This window comes from Hyla sarda, chromosome 7 (genome assembly GCF_029499605.1).
Source record: "Hyla sarda isolate aHylSar1 chromosome 7, aHylSar1.hap1, whole genome shotgun sequence".
Classification (NCBI taxonomy): Eukaryota; Metazoa; Chordata; class Amphibia; order Anura; family Hylidae; genus Hyla; species Hyla sarda.
In genome coordinates this window covers 44,296,348-44,313,649 of record NC_079195.1, presented here as the reverse complement: position 1 = coordinate 44,313,649, position 17,302 = coordinate 44,296,348, and the positions used below count along the sequence as shown (strand labels likewise).

The following is a 17,302-nucleotide window of genomic DNA, read 5'->3' as shown; positions in this document are numbered from 1 at the left end:
CCGGGCATGCTGGGAGTTGTAGTTTTGCAACAGTTGGGGCCACCCTGCTTGGGAAACACTGGTCTATGTAGAGGACAGGAGCTTCTTCAGGGTCCTGTACAGTACACAGTGTCCTAAAAAGTAATGGAGCCGCCCTCACCTGGTGTCCAAAGGAGCAGCTAACCCTGGTACAGGTAAAGTGTACAGAACATGTAATACCTCCCTGTACTGTAGGAGGCGCTACTAGACACCAGTTAGTGCATACGCTTCAGTAATACAGGGGTTTTACCAGTAAATGCCCATTCTGATTGGTCAGTTCTTCCGGCCATTGACAGGTATCACAGATCTGGACTGTCTGTACATTGTATGTTAAGTCTGGTTTCAACTTACGATGGTCCAGAAAAGACCACTGTATGTTGAAACTATTGTATGTTGAGACCATTGTAAGTTGAGGGATCACTGTACTTTGTCTAATTTCCTACAAACAGCTGACAACCCTGACCTGTTGACTACTGAAGAACTTAGCCATTATCAACCTTGGCTTACAGCCTGACCCCTTGGTGCATCGCAACGGTGTCTCCTGGCCTGCTGTCACTTACCCCAGGAACACTTCTATAGATAAGTGAGTGGCCTCTTTCCGCAAAGAACAGACTCCTGTACAAGGGATAGGGGAGCACTTACACAATGGCCCTCATATACTAAGAAAATCGGGTTGTAAGTCTATCTTGCTTTCTTACCCGACTTCTTTTTTCCCCCTGGTATTTATTATTATGTCGCATCCTGTTTGTCGCACGTGGGTTTTGTTGGTTTTGGTTTCCAACTCCTCTGAGCTGTCGGGAAAAAATCCACAACAATACAACAAATTCGGGTTGGAAACCTTAATAAATACGTGGGAAAGCTCAGAAATGTCGGGTTACGCCCCTTTTTGGGTTTGGGAGAATCCACATCGGGTCCGTCGGGAAAAAATGTCGCATTGTGTCGCAGACTGGCGCACGATGTCTGCGACATGGCGCAGACAAAGATGCGACAAAAAAACCCGACAAAAGAGGTCGGGTTTAGAATAGTAAATGAGGGCCAATGCGTTTGTCAGTCTTGAAGGCTATGGAAGGCAGTCAAAGCACGATAAACACTTTTATAGCTAAAAGGAACCCAGCGTCCATGAGGCCTCCTCGTGTTTGTTCCCTAATGAACAGTGGGAAACTCCTATTCTTAGCCTGACTTCCCATTGAAATTATTTGAGATTTTTGTTATTCATCCCTTCAAGGAACTTTCCAAGCAAAAACTAATATACTACGTATGCCTAGTGCGGAGCCCTAGCTGGCAATGCTTCACAAAGATTCTCTCTCGGAGATCTTTGAGCCTTTTTGTCGTACTTTACCCTCCAGACCCTGTATGTAGGCGTAATGCAGTATATTGGTTTTCACTGGAGTGTTCCTTCAACACAATTTCTGAAAAAAATTACTATAGGAACGTTTAAACGTGTTGCTTTTTGCACAGCAGTAGTTGTGTGGGGACTATAGAGGGGATTTTCACGCTACCTTGGCACTTATAATTGATTTCTACTGCCAGTAAATGATTGGTAAGTGCAGCTAACAGTATCATCTCTACAGTCGGTGAGGCACAGTCTACAATAATAATTTCCTTCTCAAAGCATCAATACTTAAAGCATACATGTCATTTCAGGTGATTTTTTTCAAGATAAGCTGTCCTGTTTGTGTAGATGAGAAGCAGTACTATTTGTGGCCACTATATAACTTGTATATAGCACTTTTATATCTGCTCTGCAGGCGTCATCTCAAATTTGAAGTTCTCCCAGAACTGGTGGGCAGAGCATCCCCCCCCCTCCATAGACTTGTATTGTTTGTCCTGAGAACACAGGACAAAACTGAGCAGATTTTCACAGTGGAATACAGTCTCACAGGAGGGAAAGGGAAGAGGTTTGATAGCAGGAGAAAGATCGTTTTTGTGTAAAAAGATATGTTGCAAAGTTTCGTATATTCGCTTGCACTATTGATTGATGTAAAGTTTGTTCAAATGATAGTGCCAATTTAGATATCCCTCAGGTCAGATTTTCCATTCCTAATATTAAATACAGTAGTGTTCCATATATAGAAGGTGGGACCCCATAGTAATGATTAACACTGCCCCACCCCCCTCCATATGGAACATTAGGAACTTCGGCCCTCGGTGAGAACACTCAGCACGAGTGTTCTCACCGAGGACCGAAGTTCCTAATGTTTGTTTCCACCTTCATACCTATCCAAAATTCTGGGCTAGTTCCCCACTCCAAATTCATATTTATAAAAACATCACTTTATTTATAAGTTAATGGCGTAAAAATACACAATTTTAGAATTGCTGGTGTTGGTCCCCTTATTACCCAAAAAATATAAACTAAAAAATGATAAACAAAAAAAGTAGTATGCACCTCAGAAAGGTACTATTAAAAACTACTGCTAACCAAACAAAAATAAGCTTTTCAGAGAAATATGGAGAAACAAAAAAGTTATAGTTGTCAGAATATGGCGATGCATATTTATTTGTATTTTTTTTCTTAAAAAGGTCTTTATTTTAAAAAAAATAGCGGAATATAGCAAACATGTGTACATTTGGCATTCTCGAAATAGTTCTGAAGAGCAGAATAAAGTTAAAGCGAACTCTGCAAAACCAAAACTCAAATAGCAATGGTGGAGTTATGATTTTTTTGATTTTATCACATTCCTTTTTTTCATTCCACCTCAAATTGTTGCTACAATGTTTTTAATACTAATATATGGTACAATAAAGGGTCCAACTTAAAAAAAAGAAGCCCTATGCGAAATGAAAAATAAAGAAAGTAGTGATGATAAAAATGGAAACGCTGTCACCAAATATTGTTGAAACAGTTAAAGAGGTTTTTGGGAGTCAAAGGTCCTCCTTTTTTCGAGGAATAGCGGCACTCTTGTCCTCTGGCTGGGACTGGTGTTGCAGCTCAGCACCAGTTAGATCTATGCTAGTCATCTGCCTTTCCTTTCTGTCTCTATTTCAGTCGTCCTTTTTCAGCTTAATATGACATAATCCCTTTGTTTATCTTGCTCTAATCATCTGAGATTTAATAAGCCGGCCGCGGCCCACCTTTACACCCTGATTAAGCCCATGCGTCTGGCCCCGTCATAATGTGACTTCCCGCTAATTGTGTCTCGCTGTCCTAATCTCTATCAGCAGCCCTGACTCTACTCCCTATCATGATAAGATACTCTGTCACTGGGTTTCATTTCCATTCCATTTAAATATATCCGTTTGTGTATAATTTCCAGTCTGCGTGCGAGCGCGCCGTTTCCAGGCTCTTGTTAATTGCCGAGTTCAAAGAACATCATCATTATTTTTTTTCCAGCCTGTATTTATGTCGGCTATCAAAAATTAATTTAACTAAGCGTGAAAAAAACTGACACTGAGATACTGCACTTGGTAACAAAATTAGTTGACTTATTATTTTTGTTCTAAGGTGAATTTGATAAATCTGAACACTTATGGCTTATGGTACTGAACATCGTCTCTTTATGGGCACTCTGCAAAGATCATAGTCACCAATCACACTGTGGAAATGATGAGAGCAGCAGGAGATGAGAGTGCTGAGAGACAGTGATGTAACTACTTATATACCGTTTATACTCGAGTATAAGCCTAGTTTTTCAGCACGATTTTTCGTGCTGAAAACGCCCCCCTCGGCTTATACTCGAGTGAACAAAAAAAACAAAACGTTTTTGGCTTTAGCTGTGAGGGAATGGTCCCGGCCTGTCCACCTGTCAATCCCTTATCAGTGGTCTTCAACCTGCGGACCTCCAGATGTTGCAAAACTACAACTCCCAGCATGCCCGGACAGCCATCGGCTGTCCGGGCATGCTGGGAGTTGTAGCTTTGAAACATCTGGAGGTTCGCAGGTTGAAGACCACTGAGAAGGGATTGGCAGGCGGTGATGATGATGGGGGTGTTAATGACGGGGGTCTGGATGATGACATGGGGGGATGATGTATTTCCAACCCTAGGCTTATAGTCGAGTCAATAACTTTTCCTGGGTTTTTGGGGTGAAATTAGGGGCCTCGGCTTATTTTCGAGTCGGTTTATACTCGAGTATATACGGTAAGTAAGGGAAGGGCTTCAATGACAGACAGTTTTGGCCTAGGATATGTAGTGTGCACTGGATTTTGGCAAGTGTGGAAATCTAACAAGCTTTTGTAGTATGATTGAGACATGCAAATTGTCATGTTCGTGACGCCAGAAATAAGGTTGTGTATATAGACAAAAATGTCGGTGTATGATAAGAGTTGTAGTATCTTGTGGCTAGAACAGTGTGACCCTGTGTCACTATAAATATTCCCAAAAACCACTGTTTCAATGAAGAGATGATGCATACACAAGGCCCTGGGAAATAAAACCTCTAAAGCCAGGGTTTATGGAAAAGAACTTGTACTTCACTTTACTCCTGGTGCAATTCAATACAGTAACAAAACTTTGGAATACTTCAGATATGTAGGATAGTTTTTTAGAATACATTTTCATGGCAGGAGCAAGTGGTTAAGTGTTGTAAGTCACTGTCCAGAAGATATTTGCAGGTAATTACTTTGGTCATGTACTTGTAGTTGTAATTTACTTTGGTAATGTCGCCTCCCTTGAGGTATCTCCTTAGACTCACAGGTTAGGTTTATCCTGGGCATAATCTGGCCCCTCTAGGCATAACCAGACTTGCACTATACTTGGAATGGTGCCTTAGGCTGACTTCACACCACGGTTGCAGCGCACGGCTGCCGAACTCCATTGACCTTAATGAGCTGACCGGAGAATCCGGTCGGCTCATTTCTTCCCCGTGCCCGGTTTTGTGACCAGACCTCAAACCGTAGTTTACTACGGTTTTAGGTCCGGTAACAAAACCGGATACGGGGCAGAAACGAGATGACCAGAGTCACTGTTTGACTCCGATCAGCTCATTAAAGTCAATGGAGTTTGGCGCCAGTCCGGCAGCCGTGAGTAATGATGGGGGGGATACTTTTGCGTCAAATCCCCCACCAGAAGTAAAGTGACAGGGGCCACGCCTCCTTTTCTAACAGACCTCACAAGGCCCCACCCGTTTGTGATGTCATGTCACGCCCCCTTCCCTGCACAGCTCTACCGCCCCCTTTCTCCCACAGTCACTAAATGGATGAGAATGCTTATAGTAATATGTAAACATGTCCTAGCAGAATGTCTTATAGTAAAAAAACAGACAGTAATGTATCTTTTTATAAAGCTTTATTAATAGAAGTAATCATATATTAAAACACGTTTTAAAGAATTGATACTACATTTATAGGGATAAATACAGTTCATATAGTCATTGAAACATATATCAAAATAGGGCCTCATTTGACTGGCAATTAAATACTTTCCAGCTGTTGTAGCACTGGCTTCGTAATAGCACAATAATCCGTCACGCTATTCATTTCAATTAATATATTTCAACAGAGTTGTGAGAAGTGTTTCTAAGACAGTTATGTCTTTGTATACACACATGTTCCTAACTGCAGTCATTGTGATTATATCACACGAATGTTATATACATTTTATATCAGGTTTTCAACAGCTGCACATAATGTTATATTAATAATTGTATCACATTATATAGAAACAGATGCTTTTATGGTATATTCACACATGTAGATATAATCTGATAATCCATCATTACAGCTGAATAGTTTGTTTATACAATATGAGGCTATATCAATGAATAGAGACGCCTCTATGTAAGGGATCTTGAATTATTTTAGTGTTGGATCTAAAACAGATCATTTATAGTACATTGCATAATATTAATACCGCCTTCTAATATAGTGTTCCATGACACATAACATTAATACCACACCTATTGTGCTCCATCAGTCATTACATGAATACCACCGCCTAATATGTTTTAGCAGCCATATAATACCGCCATCTAATATAGCGTTCTGTGACCCATAAAATAAATAACACTGCCTAATTTTGTGTCCCAGCAGCTATAATATTAATACCCTGGCCTGATATTATGCCCCATCAACCATAATATTAATACCACTGCCTAATATTGTGTCTCTAGGTTGAAGTCTTTTTTTAACCTTACAAACTGTTACTATGGGTCTTTTATATAGTTTTTGATACATATATATCAAACACATTTCATAGAATAAGATGTTTTCTTTTGTACATTTGTAAAGTTAAATACCATTTACAGGAATAAAGTAATACTACCTCTTAATATTGTGCCCCTATAGCCATAACATGAATACCACCGCCTAATATGTTTCAGCAACCATAATATTAATACCGCCTTCTAATATAGCGCTCCATGACCCATAAAATTAATAGCACTGCCTAATATACCATAGACATGGTGCACATCTACAATCTTGTATAATGATCTGATTGCTTCTCAGCATAATATCAAAAACTAACAGGTTGTTAGTATACATTTTTGATCAAAAAGTACAAGCCCACTCGCCACGTCAAGGCCACCTATTTAGAGTGGGTCCCTAACGTCCCTAGCATAAAATGGCGTAGCACTGGGTGGCGACCACCACCGCCGCAACACCTGTCCCCACGGGGGGGGGGGAACGACCCACTGGCAGAGCGGCCCCAATGCCACTCAAACCAGTCTATAGGTCGCAGCCCCCCGCAGACACGGCGCAACGGCAGCAACAGACGCCACACAGCACCACACCAGTGTGAACAAGGTGTAATAGCTCACTTACCAAGCTCTCCCAGTCAGACTGGGAGGCTGCTAGGCAAGAAATGGCCCTTGTGTAGCTAACTACTACTTATATAGGGTTGGGCTGAGGGGTGGGGAAGAGTGCAGCACATGTTCAAACAAAAAAAAGGAGGGGATAGAAAACACAGTGTGAATTCGGTAAGAAAACAGACATGGTGCACATCTACAATCTTGTATAATGATCTGATTGCTTCTCAGCATAATATCAAAAACTAACAGGTTGTTAGTATACATTTTTGATCAAAAAGTACAAGCCCACTCGCCACGTCAATGCCACCTATTTAGAGTGGGTCCCTAACATCCCTAGCATAAAATGGCGTAGCTATAATATTAATACTGCAGCCTAATATTTTGTCCCACCAACCACAATATTAATACCACTGCCTTTTATTGTGTCTCTAGGTTGAAGTCTTTTTTCAGTCTTACAAACTTTTACAATGTTTCCCTTTGGAGCATTCTAGGTTTTGTTTTCTCTCTTTGTAAACCATGATATTCTCAAAGTTCACAACATAGAGTTACAGTTATTTTACACCGCTCTATAAGCACTTTTGGGATTGTAAACATGACAAAGATTTAGGAAAATATTACACCCAATAATATACAGCGCAACCAGGTATTCTTCCAAATGTAAGAAAAAAATATCCAAATCAAGCTGTATAAACAAAGCGTTTTCCAACAGTCAATACCCCTATTTATCACATTAGACACCCCTAAAAGTGACATAGTTGTGTATGTAGGGGCTATATCAATGAATAGAGATGCCTCTATGTAAGGGATCTTGAATTATTTTAGTGTGGTATCTAAAACAGATCATTCATAGTATCGTACATTGCATAATATTAATACCACACCTAATAGTCTTTCATCCGACATAACAGTAATACAGCCTTCTAATATAGAGATCTATGGCCCATAACATTAATACAGCCCTCTAATATTGTGTCCCATGAGCTATAATATTAATACCATGGCCTGATATTATCAAAATGTTACATTGCTTCCCTTTGGAGCATTCTGGATTTTGTTTTCTTTCTTTGTAAACAATGATATTCTCAAAATTCACAACTTACAGTTACAGTTATTTTACACCGCCCTATAAATGCTTTAGGTACTGTATACATGACAAATATTCAGGAAAATATTATCCCCAATAATATACATTGCAACCAGGTATTGTTCCTAATGTAAGGAAAACAATATATCAAATCATACAAATATCACTAACATATAAACTAAAAGACAATACTATATTGATGATGTTATATAATTATAATACATAAATAATTCCATTTATTATTATCAGTGACTGTAATAATAATTACAGGACATGTATGAACACAAAGTACAGTAACCCCCTGACATGCGATGGCCCCGACATATGATAAAATCGACATATGATGGGTTCTCAGAGGACATCGCATGTCGATGTCAGCATCGACATACGATGCTTTTATATGTCGGGGCCATCGCATTAACTGCTATCCGACAGCGCAAAATGCTTAAGCTGCTGACGGATAGCAGTTTAAGCATCCCGGGCAGGTTCGCTTAGCTATTCCCGCTGCTCAGGGTCCACTTCGCGATCCTCCAGCGTCTTCCGCATCTTCTCCAGGGTCCGGGCCTCGCTTTCCAGCGTTGTTATTACGTCACTAGAACGACGCGCCGGCGCAGCAGCGTAATAACGTCACCAGAAAGCGAGGCCCGGACCCTGCAGAAGATGCGGAAGAAGCCAGAGGATCGCGAAGAAGACACCGGAGCAGCGGGACAGCATCGGGAGCCCCTGGGACAGCATCAGGAGCGGTGAGAACCTGGTCCGGAGCGGCGGGGACAGGTGAGTACAGCTTCCTATACTTTACCTTGCACGGATCCCTCAACATACGATGGATTCGACAAACGATGGGTCGTTTGGAACGAATTACCATTGTATGTTGAGGGACCACTGTAAATACTAGAGTAGGTGTTCTGAGTCAAAGTATTTACATGAACAGGTCCCATTTATTTAATGTAAAGCTTCATTTTATACAAAAAAAAAGTATTGCTGGAGAACGCAAGTAAGTAACATAGACAAAATAAATCTGATGCAATGATCTCATCTCTAAGAATTATACAAGCTCCCATTCCAATGTAATTGCCTGGCAGGGCTGAAAATCATGGTATATTCTTAGGCTCCCTGTTCTGCTGAACTGTAAAGTTACACATTTTCAATGTAGTCATCTATGTCAGGCGGGGACAATTCAAACATACAAGGCCTGAGAGCGTATGTTTTAGTGGTAGACCAAGTGAGCTACAGTGCTAGTGTTTGTCATTTTATAGCTGTAGTTTTAAACTCCAATAGTAGAGTTTCATTTATAAAATAAACATCACACAAATTTGCGGTGGATTTACAATTAGTCTATTATTTTGAGCATTTTTCTATTTTGTTTGCTTTATTTGTAAATTACAGTCAGGCTAATTCTGTTCCTAATTTTGGCTAAATAATGGCAAAAATTCCAAGAATGTTCCTAGGTGCCATTTGAAGTTTGTCTCTAAATAGCTGATAGGAAAACAATACGAGAACAAAAAGGAATAAATTAATAAAAAATTGCACACAACATTCCATGAGATCTCTGAGACCTTATGGTATATTCACACATGTAGATATAAGCTGATAATCCATCAATACAGCTGAATAGCTTGTTTATACAATATGGGCATGGATTTAACCACCACAGAGACAAAGTCCTGCAACACATTTCAAAATTGCGCTGTTTGGACATACCCAAAGGTAAATACTTTCAAAGTGCACAATTTATAGTTACATTTACTATGCGCCCACTCCATAAGTGTTTCAGGTACTATATACATAACAAAGATTCATGAAAATATTGTGCTACCCAAGTAATATCCAGGGGAAAATGGGCACTATGCCTATTGTAAGTAAAAAAAAATGTAGGCAATCGTAGAAGATTTAGTAATATATAAACCTAAAGAAAATACTGTAATAAAAATGATAATAATGATGTTATATATTTATAGCACATGATAAATAACGACATTAATCATTGTCAGTGACAGTAATATTTAGAGGACATGTATGAACACATAGTAAATACTAGAGTAAAAGTATTTCAGGTTTCGCCAGTCATCAAACATCACAGGACCCGCCATGAATTAACTCTAAACACAATTCTTTGTTATTCTCACAAAGGCCGGCCTTATACTTACTGCACTTTCCCTAATAAACAACAGTCGGCATTCTCTAGAGGTGCGGAGACACCTGCCTGTAAGCTAGTGGCTTCTCCCTACACATACGTAGCGGCCATCACCTCTGTAGCAATGTGTAGGGCTACACCATGAAGAAACTGCAGGCAGCGTAAAAGTTTACAATAGTGGCTCTATAACACTCCATTCCTGAAATAACCAACACAAATCTGTTTCTTATCACATGAAAAATGTATAACATTCCCTTATTATTAATATTTAACATGTATTTATTCAGCTTTTTTATTATTTGTTGTTGAATGATTTGTAAATACAACCAACTATTCAGGGTTATATTAAAAACTTTAAAATAACGATCAATTTGTTGCTTTCAAAATAAGCAAAAATGTTCCTAGATCTGTTTTATGTTAAAAATGTCAGTGTGATTACGGTGTTTCCTGTATAGTGCCGCTGTGTGGAAAGTGTTATGGTAACAGTTTTGGGGCACCAGTGAAACAACCACATTAAAGACTCTATGGATTGGCCTTGTGACCTCTCCAAAACCCTAACGGGCTAGAAAAACAGTATATGTGTTTCAGATTTACTCCTCTACAATGCACCTTGAGTCTCTGGGGACCCCTCTCAGGCTCATCTTTTAGAACACTCAAGGCAGGGCAGATTTTAGACCCTGTGCAAATGACACCACCGCTGCTCTGTGTCTGCTCTGTGTAACACTCACGTTTCTGAAGACAGGAACTCCGGTGGATGTGGATCCGCTGGACTTGTGTGGCAGATGACTCTGACCATACCAGGGAGCGGAGTCTAAGGTGCCGCTGATTTTCATCAGTGCCCGCTGCAAAGCGGGATGGACTTGCTGCTGCAGGCAGCACCCAGGTCGCTATCCCTGGCATGGCTCAACCACACAGGCGGCTGAGGAGATGTGAGGCACAGGAGGGATAAGGCAACTCATAGTCTAGATAGCAAAAGGTCAGGGCAGGCGGCACAGTAGCGTAGTCAAAGCGAAGCAGGAGTTCAGTAGGCAGGCGGCAGAGGAGCAAGGTCAAGTCACAAGAACAAGAGATCTGATACACCGCAAGGCAATACAGAGGAATGCTTTCTCAAAGGCACAAGGCAACAAAGATCCGGCAGGGAACTGAGGAGGGTGGAGGAATTTATAAATGAGCCACAGGTGGATTACACTAATCAGCGTACTGGCCCTATAAATCTTAAAGCTCCGGCGCGCGCGCGCCCTAGGGGATGGGGACACGCGCGCCGGAGCAGAGAGGCAGAGGCAGGAGAAACACCCGGAGAGTGAAGGACTGGGGCTCGCATGCGGGCGAGTCCCCCGATGCGAGTCCCAGCACCATCGACAGCAGAAGGTAAGGGGTCCATGCGCTCACGGCCAGCGTGTAACAGTACCCCCCTTTGTTCTCCCCTCCTTTGGCGAGAGAGAAAACTCCTGAGAAGGTTACGGTCCAGGATATTCTCCTCAGGCTCCCAAGATCCCTCCTCCGGACCGTAACTCTCCCAGCCAACCAAATTTTTTTTTACCTGAATCTGTTTAATTTTGTAGATGTCACCCCGGAGACAGGGGTGGGGACAAGATTCTTCAGAGAGAACCGGTTTATGACAAGAGGCTTGAGGAGAGAGACGTGGAAGGAATTGGGAATATGTAACGTAGCAGGTAGACAGAGTTTGTAGGAGACAGGATTGATCTTTTGTAGAATCTGGAAGGGGCCAAGGTAGCGGCCAGTTATGGTCATGACGATATCTTCATAGGCAGCAGATTTACTACAAAAAATTCTGTCCATTCATTACATATATGTGAAAGTCTTTGTCTCTGCAACATGTGCATCTATTTATCAGATAAAAGTTCATCTTAAAGGGACTGTACAAGATTAGAATAAAGCGTTAAACTGGGAGAGTCACTGGTAGAGAAGGGTCTGGGTGTACTTGTAGATCATACACTAAAGAATAGCATGCAATGTCAGGCAGCTGCTTCTAAGGCCGGCAGGATATTGTCCTGTATCAAAAGAGGCATGGAGGGACAGGGACATAATACTCCCCCTTTATAAAGCATTGGTACGACCTCACCTGGAATATGCTGTTCAGTTTTAGACACCAGTTCCTAAAAGGTTTGTTGTTGAGCTGTAGAAGGTGCGGCGTAATCTAATAAGGGGTATGGAGGACTAATCTAATAAGGGGTATGGAACATCTTCGCTATGAGTAAAGATTAAAAGAATTACATTTGTTTAGTCTTGAGAAGGGACGTTTACAGGGAGGGGGGATATGATAAACGCATAAAAGTATATAAATGGTCCATACAAAAAATATGGGAAAAAACTGTTCCATGTTAAACCCTGTCAAAGGACAAGGGGGCACTCCCTCCGTCTGGAGAAGAAAAGGTTTAGTCTCAAGGGGCGACACGCCTTCTTTACCATAAGAACTATGAATTTATGGAACAGGAACTGGTCACAGCAGAAACAGTTGAAAGCTTAAAAACGGGGTTAGATATATTCCTAGAACAAAATAACATTAATGATTATGTAGAAATATAAAATCACATCCCTTCCCCCTCATCCCACCATACCCTTCCCTTCAATTCCTTGGTTGAATTTGATGGCATATGTCTTTTTTCGATACTAACTATGTAGCAATGTTCCACCTTTCCCCCCAGGAACAGTGCCCCACGTGGAAAGATGTGTGATTACATCAACAAACACAGAAACGGGACCCCCCTGATGCCAGGCATAAATATTTTGCACTATTTTATTGCATTACATTTACATTGCCTTTTCTCCCCTTTAGATTTGTCTCGATCGTCAGTGTCAAAACATCAGCGTATTTGGCGTCCACGACTGTGCAGTGAAATGCCACGGACATGGAGTAAGTATTCCAAAGGTCTATTAGATATTTGGCAGGATGGCCGGGTTCTTGGAAAGTGATGACTGCTGAATGATAGGAGTATTTCTTTGTCCATTTAATCTCAGGCCGTGTTCAGCTAACACATTTGGCAAGCTATTATAAGCAAATGATTAACCGAGTAATGAAATGATAACGTGACAATGGAGGAAGTCGCACTCGTACAAGATGATCATTTACATATATTGCTAATGTGGAGACCGATAAGAAATTACACTTTCACAATAGAATTGGTTGCATTTCATTTTTCTTCCGCTTATCTTTTTCTTTCTCCAGAGGAAAACTCTTTGGTAGTGTATGCCCTTCAGTCTTCTATATAAGAGTATGCAGCTTTGGCATGTTGTAGTCATCGGGATGAGCGGAGGTATTTATAAAGGAGGAAATGCCCCACATCAAAGATTAAACTTGGGCATTATGGTGCCAGGCTTTGCCACCAAGTACAGAAGCGTCTGATGGTTGTTTTCATTTTTCATGACCCTCGGACTAACTCCCTAGCCCCTTATTGCTAAAGGCCCCTATTAGTCCAACTGCTCAATCCTTTTATTCTCTGGGAGACAAGGCACCGCCGGTGGAATCTTCTAGTGGATCACTCTCCTATTCCCATCGAACATACATAAATGCTTGGCAGGGCCTAATGTTCGTGTGTGGAGGGATCAGGAGAGAGCTTTCAACCAAATGCTGTGCAGGTACTTATTATCCCGTTCAACCATTGTTAGGCCCCCTCTTTCCAAGGGCTCAATAGCCCCCATACGGTATACCGCTATGGTACATGACTTATTTAAGCTGGTCATACACATAAGATAAGTGCCAGATCAACACTTGTTCTGCCAACAGCTATTTCTCCCGACAACCCCCCCCCCCCCCCCACACACACACACACACGTGAACATTTGGCTCGGCCATGATTGAATGTGTTCTCAATAAAGAGAGGGAAGAAAGCAGCTATCATACAGATAAAAGTATTTAGTCAGCCGCCAATTGTGCAAGTTCTTCCACTTAAAAAGATGAGAGATGCCTGTAATTTTCATCATAGGTATACTTCAACTATGAGAGACATAATGAGAAAAAAAACAATCCATAAAATCACATTGTCTGATTTCTTAAGAATTTATTTGCAAATTATGGTGGAAAATAAGTATTTGGTCACCTACAAACAAGCAAGATTTCTTTCTCTCACAGACCTGTAACTTCTTCTGTAAGGCTAGGTTCACACTGCGGAATCTCCAGGCAGAAAATTTCTGCCAGGAGAATCCAAGTGCGGCCAGCGCTAGGACCGTGCTGACACTGCAGTCTCCAATAGACTGCAATGTGTTCCGCAAGTATTTCCGCCTGAAGAATCTAGCCTAAGAGTCTCCTCTGTCCTCCACCTGTTACCTGTATTAATGACACCTGTTTGAACTTGCTATCAGTATAAAAGACACCTGTCCACAACCTCAAACAGTTACACTCCAAACTCCACTATAGCCAGGACCAAAGAGCTGTCGAAGGACACCAGAAACAAAATTGTAGACCTGCACCAGGCTGGGAAGACTGAATCTACAATAGGCAAGCAGCTTGGTGTGAAGAAATCAACTGTGGGAACAATTATTAGAAAATGGAAGACATACAAGACCACTGATAATCTCCCTCGATCTGGGACTCCACACAAGATCTCACCCCATGGTGACAAAATGATCACAAGAACGGTAAGCAAATATCCCAGAACCACAGGGAATGAATGACCTGCAGAGAGTTGGGACCAAAGTAACAAAGGCTACTATCAGTAACACACAACCCCACCAGGGACTCAAATCATGCAGTGCCGGACATGTCCCCCTGCTTAAGCCAGTACATGTCCGGGTCAGTCTGAAGTCTGCTAGAGAGCATTTTGATATTCCAGAAGAGTATTGGGAGAATGTCATATGATCAGATGAAACCAAATAGAACTTTTTGGTAAAAACTCAACTCGTCGTGTTTGGAGTAGAAAGAATGCTGAGTTGCATCCAAAGAACATCGTACCTACTGTGAAGCATGGGGGTGGAAACATCATGCTTTGGGGCTGTTTTTCTGCTAAGTGACCAGGACGACTAATCTGTGTATAGGAAAGAATGAATCGTGAGATTTTGAGTGAAAATCTCCTGCCATCAGCAAGGGCATTGAAGATGAAATGTGGCTGGGTCTTTCAGCATGACAATGATCTCAAACACATCACCCAGGCAATGAAGGAGTGGCTTCGTAAGAAGCATTTCAAGGTCCTGGAGTGGCCTAGCCAGTCTCCAGATCTAAACCTGATAGAAAATCTTTGGAGGAAGTTGAAAGTATGTGTTGCCCAGCGAAAGACCCAAAACATCACTGCTCTAGAGGAGATCTGAATGGAAGAATGGGCCAAAATACCAGCAGCAGTGTGTGAAAACCTTGTGAAGACTTCTAGAAAACATTTGACCTCTGTCATTGCCAACAAAGGGTATATAACAGTATTGAGATGAACTTTTGCTATTGACCAAATACTTATTTTCCACCATAATTTGCAAATAAATTCTTTAAAAATCAGACAATGTGATTTTATGGATTTTTTTTTCTCATTATGTCTCATAGTTGAGGGATACCTATGATGAATATTACAGGCCTCTCTCATCTTCTTAAGCGGGAGAACTTGCACAACTGGTGGCTGACTAAATACTTTTTTGCCCCACTGTATGCCTCTGGTGGCAGCTAATCTCCTCAAAAACAGACGGATCAGCCAGGTGAAATCCAACATGCCCGATCTTTCTTTTACCCAACAGCAGAAGTCAGGAGGTTGCCTTACAAAGTAGATGGTCAGCTGATTCTGCCCAAATGCAGTAACAGTAATTTCTTTAACTATTGGAAAATACCTTAAAGGGGTACTCCGGTGGAAAACCTTTTTTTTTTTTTTTTTTTTTTTTTTTTATCAACTGGTGCCAGAAAGTTAAACAGATTTGTAAATGACTTCTATTAAAAAAATCTTTACCCTTCCAGTACTTTTTAGCAGGTGTATGCTACAGAGGAAATTCTTAAATTTTTTGTCTTGTCCTTGGTGCTCTCTGCTGACACCTGATGTCCTTATCAGGAACTGTCCAGAGCAGGAGAAAATCCCCATAGCAAACCTATGCTGCTCTGGACAGTTCCTGACACGGACAGAGGTGTCAGCAGAGAGCACTGTGGACAAGGCAAAAAAGAAATTCAAAAAGAAAAGTATTTCCTCTGTAGCGTACAGCCGCTAAAAGGTACTGGAAGGGTAAAGATTTTTTAATAGAAGTAATTTACAAATCTGCTTAACTTTCTGGCACCAGTTGATTTAAAAAAAAAATAATGTTTTCCACAGGAGTACCCCTTTAAGAGAGAGAGCATTCCTTTAACCTGTTAAGGACCAAGGGCGTAAACTTACGCCCCTAGTCCTGCTCCCGTGATATAACGCGGGGTTACACGGTAACCCCGCATCATATCGCAGCGGGCCCGGCATCATAGTGAAGCCGGGACCCGCCTCTAATAGCGCGCAGCACTGATCGCGGTGCTGCGCGCTATTAACCCTTTAGCCGCGCGCTCAAAGCTGAGCCGCGCGGCTAAAAACGAAAGTAAAAGTGCCCGGCTAGCTCAGGGAGCTGTTCGGGATTGCCGAGGTATAATCGCGGCATCCCGAACAGCTGTAGCACAGGAGGAGGTCTTCTTACCTTCTCCTGTGCTGTCCGATCGCCTAATGAATGCTTCAAGCCTGAGATCCAGGCTTCAGCATTCAATCGCCGAAAACACTGATTGATCCATTCCTATGGAGATGGATCACTCAGTGGTAAAGATCAGTACATGCAATGTTATAGCCCCCCCTATAGGAGCTATAATATGGCATAAGAAAAGTGTAAAAAAAATCATTAACCCTTTCAATGATCCCTTCCCCTAATAAAAGTTTGAATCACCTGGCATTTCCAAGAATTAAAAAAAAACTGTGTAAATAAAAATAAAAATATGTGGTATCGCCACGTGCAGAAATGTCCGAATTATAAAAATATACCGCTTTTTAAACCGTACGTTCAATGGCTTACGCGCAAAAAAATTCCAAAGTCACTTTTTATATCATGAAAAGATGAATAAAAAGCAATCAAAAAGTTCGATCAATGCAACAATGGTACCGACAAAACCTTCAGATCACGGCGCACTCATAGCCCCCTAAACATGGAAAAATAAAAAAGTTATAGGGCTCAGAAAATGACAATTTTAAACGTATGAATTTTCCTGCATGTATTTATGATTTTTTGTCAGTAGTAATACAAAATCAAACCTATACAAGTAGGGTATCATTTTAACCGTATGGACCTAGAGAATAAAGATAAGGTGTCATTTTTACCGAAAAATGTACTTTGTAGAAACGGAAGCCCCCAAAAGTTACAAAATGCATTTTTTTTTCAATTTGTCGCACAATGATTTTTTTTTCCGTTTCGCCGTAGATTTGTGGGTAAAATGACTGATGTCATTACA

General features: G+C 41.2%; 1 protein-coding gene across 9 annotated transcripts in view; it reads left to right on the top strand.

The window, feature by feature from the left end:
- ADAM12 (ADAM metallopeptidase domain 12) overlaps nt 1–17,302 on the top strand; it is a 686,181-nt gene that overhangs the window by 631,742 nt on the left and 37,137 nt on the right. For all 9 annotated transcript variants that reach the window (XM_056532977.1, XM_056532982.1, XM_056532978.1 and 6 more), the window contains one exon: nt 12,722–12,799. In XM_056532977.1, coding sequence (XP_056388952.1) covers nt 12,722–12,799 — 78 coding nt within the window. The remainder of the gene's footprint in view (nt 1–12,721; nt 12,800–17,302) is intronic.